General features: G+C 37.1%; 1 protein-coding gene across 4 annotated transcripts in view; it reads right to left on the bottom strand.

The window, feature by feature from the left end:
* LOC110460915 (calcium/calmodulin-dependent protein kinase kinase 1-like) overlaps window positions 1-6,703 on the bottom strand; it is a 165,683-nt gene that overhangs the window by 20,510 nt on the left and 138,470 nt on the right. For all 4 annotated transcript variants that reach the window (XM_021514126.1, XM_021514128.1, XM_021514127.1 and 1 more), the window contains 2 exons: window positions 2,277-3,063; window positions 603-656 (listed from right to left, as the gene is read on the bottom strand). In XM_021514126.1, coding sequence (XP_021369801.1) covers window positions 603-656; window positions 2,277-3,063 — 841 coding nt within the window. The remainder of the gene's footprint in view (window positions 1-602; window positions 657-2,276; window positions 3,064-6,703) is intronic.

Genomic DNA, 6,703 nt, shown 5'->3' with positions numbered 1-6,703 from the left:
GCTACATCTCTAACAATGATCGGACACAGAGTCATGTGATCGTTGACTACTCCTACACTTTTTAGTGGTATGTTGGTTATAGGATGAGGATCTTAATCATTTCATACAATCAGTAACTGCTATACACCCTAAATTCCTCCATTGTAATCTCCAAAGCCTGACGGGTTAGAAACACCACATTTCTGAAGCGGAATTGGACTGGGTTAATTGTCAGTGACTAGGTAGCTCAATTGGTAGAGCGTCTGTCCAGCGTTCGAAGGGTCCAGGGTTCAAATCCCATTCTGGGTTTGCATTTTTCGCTCCTATTGCATTTATATAACTTACGATCATCTCGCTCTAGAGATGTTTCAAGCTAAGTATGGTTACAATCTGTGCTACCACTTAGGTAGAGTAGTATTAGGAAGCTAAGATATCTCTCATTGACATTATAGGCCTCGCCGGTCCTCTGGCCTCAGAGGATGCACAAACATCATAAAATATACGATTGTCTTGTCTCACTGACGTTTCAGTTCAAATATGGTACCAATTCATGTAGTCATTATGGACATAAATTTGTATAGAAAATCCCATTTAAAAACATATATCGGTACAGCAGTACTCACATAATTGAAGTCTTCTTCTTCGTTGTAAGCCAGTTTTACGATGCCATAGGATCCCTGCAGAATAAAAGGTCAGTCAACATAAAAAACTAACTTGTAATAAGCTAGGAAATTATATATCATGTAAGTTATTACAAACATCTTTATGACCAAGATGATCAAATAAAATCTAAAAAAAGATCATTCAGGTACATGATCCATGAAGGTTATAGGGGAAATATTGTAAACAATTAGTGTAACTTGCTAATACACAGTACAGTACAATTTGTATGTTGAATTCTAATTAAACTATTACTGAGGTATATTTCTGGTTCATCCAAACTCTTGTTTTTAATCACTAAAATGTTTGTGGCCAAGATAAGCATGTATGCCCTTGCTGATACCAAATAATTTCTATTTACACATAATATTTTCATAACTCTGGGTCATTAAAATGCTTGTTTATAATGATCATTAACTCATTCACCCCTGAAGACACATTTGAATCCTTCCAAATCAAAGGTTGGAATATTTCATTATGAAATTTCAGGGCTGAATGAGTTAACAAGTACACATGACCTTGCTGATGCAAGTTTACTGCAAGTCAACTCATTTATTTTTCTGATTGTTCTTCCAAAGACTTTATGATCATTCGTCAACGTCAAAAAAACCTGTTGACTTCACACATGAAAAATTACACATGGTCGTTAGTTACACTTACCCGGTATTATACTTCATACTTCGAAGGTTACAAATGTTAATTTCTCACACCAAAATTAGATGTTTACTAAACTCATCTGGCAGACATTTTTTCAGTGCAACTACAATAACACCTCTATTCTGAATGGGAGATTATGTATAGACCCCCTATAGCTTATTAGAAGATACAATTGTATATACAGTAGTTAAATAATTATATATCCTCACAAACCATCCAGTAACCAAATTGTAAAATAAATCAACACTCCAGGATATTGTATACATTTACAATAATGCCCTTTGTGTTAATGTGTAACCATGCAACTTTCTGAAATGAATAGTCGATATATATTAACTCCCTGTTGCATACCGTTCATAGTTCAGAAGTCTTCTGGCACGAGTGAAACTAGTGAAGTACTGAAAAATCACTAATTTTTGTGGGGTTTTTAATTTCTTTGATTTCGTTGGGAATCTTCATCCACCAATTGATAGGTCCACAAAGTAATTCCAAGTTTGATATGAAGCAACTCTCCGTTTAAGTGGGTACTCGTAATCCACAAATTCATGTACCCAACAAATGATGTTTTGTCGGAAAACCACGAAAATTTGTGCCCCATGAAAATATCTGATTTCCCAGTACTCTGCCATGATTGAATTATGATAGTTAATAAGAAATAACTAAACATTCTGTTCATTATATCTTTAGAACTTTAAAAGGAAGAAAATTACCATGTAAACAAACAGGGCCCTGTTGTTTAAAAGGTGATTAGCGCAGATTCTATTTTTGTGCATTTCTAAAACTCAGCTATTAAATAAGTTAAAACTTTCCAGACAGAATCCATCCATCTAGCCTTAATAAAAATCCTTTTTACCTCTTCCCCAAGGTGTGCCTACCCAAGCTCAAGGATGTACAATGTACCAGTGTACCCTGACTAAGAGGCTTATAAACACAAATCTATTTGACCTCCATCGGCCTCAATGCAGCTTCTTTTTACATACCTTGCCAATTTCTGTTTTCAGCTGATATTGGTTAAGTTGAACGAATCCGTCCACATCGGAAATTGACACACGTCTCGTTTCCATGGTTGGGCGCCGTTTAAGGCGTGGTGAGGCGTTGGGTGAGCTGTAGGGGGAATGTTGAAGTGTCTTGTGAGATGGCCTTTCTACATTACAATTGTCCTCAGAATGACTGTAAACAATTTTAGGTGTGTGTTTATTGGTGACAGAAGAAATCGGTGTTTCATTTTGATTTACACTTTTACCAGCAACCGTTGATGGATCTATTTCACTCGATGAATTATTATTATCTCCCTTTGATGACGACTCTGACAGGTGCGCTAACGAATGTGGAGGTGTGTCAGGCACATACAGATGCCCAGTCGCGTCTGTTAACGATGATATGCGTAGCTGACGACCTAATCTACTTCCTGTGCGTGTCACTGTGTCATCTTTTAATGCACTTTGGAGTCTCTCATCACCATCATTATTTAAGCTCCTTCCTGAATCTGATGCAGGATTGGAACTCTTTTGCGTTAGAGGAGATTTTGAATATTGTGAGGTAGCACCATTTTCTGTCAAAGTTCTATATTTTGTGGCTGACAATTCCACATTCTCCTTGTCTTGAGCAGTAAAAGTGTGACCAACACCTTTGTTATCACCAGCGACCTTGACCTCTCTCCTTGACCAGGGGTCAGTTGAGGTCACTGCCGAGTCATACCTAGATTCCTGAGAGTTATACCCTGATGTGTTTGGCTCCTGGTCCTGACCTTGTTCAAGGCGACATTTCCTGAAAGAAAACAAAATAATGAAATAAATTTACTGTAAAACATTTCTCAGTTTTCAAATAGGAAATTTTTAGATATAAAGTAGTTTTTTTTCTTTCTGAAAACAAACAAATAATAATGTAAAACATTTTCGGAAATTTCATCAATTTTACCAAAGCTAGATTTCAAACTAATGCAACAATTTCCTGTAAAATTACAAATGAATAATATAGCACAGTGATAAATCTACATGCGAGTCCCGAATCCTGTACTCATAGAATTGTAATGGGACTCGCAGATTTTTTGGAAATAATTAAATTTAACATTGTGGGACTCATTGTTTTTAGCAATACAGTTGAAAAGGACTCGTAAAAATAAATTGTAGATTGATCACTGCATGCATTTTTTTTTTAAATTTAAAACAATTGCAAGAATGCTTTTTTGTTCACAAGCTGCAATTTCATGGCTGTAGTTAAATTCAAGGTTGAAGTTATCCACAAATGAGGAAACTCATATTTCATTTTGTTTTATATTGATAAAGCTGCATTCATGCATAGACAGTAACCTTGAAAACTAAAGTAAAATACATTTAATATATTATTGTAAACTATGGAGAGGACTTAATCTAACAAGAAGCTATGTATTAAATATGACTTCCTATGAAATATTTTACAAAAGTTAGTCACATTAAGTCTCCTTATTAAAGATAAAATTGATGGTGTGAGAAATTAAAGGACAGGATTTTATAAACAATTTCGGGGAGTACACATATTGATTGGTGACAGAATATTGTCCTACCAAAAATATGTTAAGAAGGTATACAACTGCATGGAATTTCAGTCCAGAGTAACATTTTGCCCATGAATGTTTTTGTACCACATTACCCTCAAACTATCCCAGGGGTCCTAAACATCATTTGTGTGTCAATGCATATTTGTTGGCATTTTTACCTTTTATTCATACAACATCTTTTACTAATATCTTGGTTTGTTTGTTTGTTTTTTACGTCCTATTAACAGCTTTGGTGATTTAAGGATGTACCAGGTTTTGGTGGTGAAGGAAAGCTGGAGTTCCCAGAGAAAAACCACCGACCAACGGCCAGTACCTGGCAACTGCCGCGTGTAGGTCTCGAACCCGCGACCCAGTGGTGGAGGGCTAGTGGTAGCAGAATGTCAGACGCCTTTACCATGGCTAATATCTTGGCATAGAATTCTTTTGGGAAGGAGATACATATTATACTTATAAGATTTAATATCAATATGGTCATTCTGAATGCAGAGAATCATCACAGATACAGTTTAACATCATAAATATATACAGTAGTTTTCAAATTATGGAAAAATTACTATTGTACATAAGAAAATATAGAGATATACTCTCTGATTACTGCTAACACCATATAGGCATCAACAAATCCCAATCTCAGATCCAAAGGTTACAATGTGGTGTCAACTGAAACACTCAATCAAACTTATAGGTGCAGAATCACCTAATTTTCAACATTATTTTTTTCACTTCATCCTAACGAAAGAAACAGGATATTAAAGCTATTCCTCTATATCCGTTACTGGGCTCCGACTCTTTGTCCCCAGGGAGGTCAGACCCACCATTTATACAAAATTTGTTCCCTTTCAACCAAGGGTGCTACAAAAGAAGAAGGATTATGAAGAATTTGCTATGTTTCCCCTATTGGGCCCCGCCACCCCTGCCCCGAAGGGGCCAAAATCACTGCTTATACAAAATTGAGTCCCTTTTGCCCAAGGGTGCTCCAGACCAAATTGGGATGAAATCCCTTAATCCCTATAATAGAAGAAGGATTTTAAAGGTTTACCTCTATTTCCCCCAGTGGGCCCCGCCACTCTGCCCCCCACCCACCCCAGGGGTCACACCCATTGTTAATACAAAATTGAGTCCCCTTTGCCCAAGGATGCTCCAGACCAAATTTAATTAAAATCTACCTGGCCGTTCAGGGCTTGTAGTGTTTTAAAGGAAAAGTTGACGGACGGAGGACGGACACTGCGGTATGGCATAAGTTCACCATGGTCCTTTGGACCAGGTGAGCTAAATGATTCACAATCGCTCACAGACTCGGAATAGGACTTCAATACAGAAAATGATAGACAAAAAGAAATAGAATTTTGATATAATATACTAGACTATCGGCAATGTCTAGGTAGTAATTATTGAGAACATTATTATTCATACAACATTAATTATCCCATTGATTGGTCAAATTTCACAACGATTTTCTCATTTCCTAATTATACCCTATGTTAACAACCCTATCATATCCTCTCATAATTATTTCCGACATTATTTTCTCACAAAACATGGTCGATAATCCTAACATTGCTATGTGGTTCCTCCTCATCAACCTGACATGATAATCCTGATGAAATGGATGTCTGCCAGGTTGTCATCCAAATAATCGTTACTTCCACATCCCGAAATTAAGTAGTTATGGTACTATTACCATATCTATCATATAATCAAAGCCATGATAGCCATTAGGATGACATTCTAGAAACTCGTGCATATATAATTAATCTAATATTAACACAGACAAACATTCAGTCAAACTTTTTCCGTTTACATGAAAACAAGGCAAAGTATTGCATGCAAGCAATCCATATAGTCTGCCGTATCTGGATAAACAATGGTTTATCAAATGTAAAAAGTGCCAGGTAAGAAACTCTGTATGTTGTAGAGCACAAGACCTTGGCCTGTATTCATGAAACTGTTTTCATGCTCAAACTCACATCTTGTGCTCAAGCCAAATTTCTTGTTCTGGTGATTATCAATGATTTGTATGAGAATTATGGATAAAGACAATTCAACTTCAGTACAGTTTAAAATATTTAAACATTATTTTTTCACCGTGTAGCAAGATTTAAGTCAGTTGCAGCTAGGAAAGTTGGTTTGAGCACAGAATCCATGCTTGAACAGTTTCATGAATACTGATTTCAGTGCAGAACATTTTGCCATACCAAGAGGTGATCTCATAAGAAAAATTTGGCACTTGTAGGTGACAAACTATTTTGCAATTTGCTCAAACGAACTGAGGAATGGTGTGCAATCCTTTAGTCTCCTCAAATATTATTGGTCGAGGAATCATAATTATGTCAGGTCAGTGACAATGGGTCGAGGAATCATCATTACATAAGGTCAGTGACAATGGGTCAGGGAATCATGATTACGTCAAGTCAGTGACATTGGGTCGGGGAATCATGATTGCGTCAAGTCAGTGACATTGGGTCGGGGAATCATGATTATGTTAGGTCAGTGACAAGGGCTCAGGGAATCATGATTACCTCAGGTCAGTGACAATGGGTCAGGGAATCATGATTACGTCAGGTTAGTGACAATGGGTTGGGGAATGATGATTACGTCAAGTCAGTGACAATGGATGGGGAAGCATGATAACATCAAGTCAGTGACAATGGGTCGGGGAATCATGATTACGTCAGGTCAGTGACAATGGGTTGGGGAATCATGATTATGTCAGGTCAGTGACAATGGGTCGGGGAATCATAATTACGTCAAGTCAGTGACAATGGGTCAGGGAATCATGATTACGTCAAGTCAGTGACATTGGGTCGGGGAATCATAATTACGTCAAGTCAGTGACAATGGGTCAGGGAATCATGATTACGTCAGGTCATT

This window comes from Mizuhopecten yessoensis, unplaced genomic scaffold (assembly GCF_002113885.1).
Source record: "Mizuhopecten yessoensis strain PY_sf001 unplaced genomic scaffold, ASM211388v2 scaffold10523, whole genome shotgun sequence".
In the NCBI taxonomy this organism is placed as follows: domain Eukaryota; kingdom Metazoa; phylum Mollusca; class Bivalvia; order Pectinida; family Pectinidae; genus Mizuhopecten; species Mizuhopecten yessoensis.
Note: the sequence above shows the minus strand (reverse complement) of the source record. Positions and strands in the feature narration are given on the sequence as shown.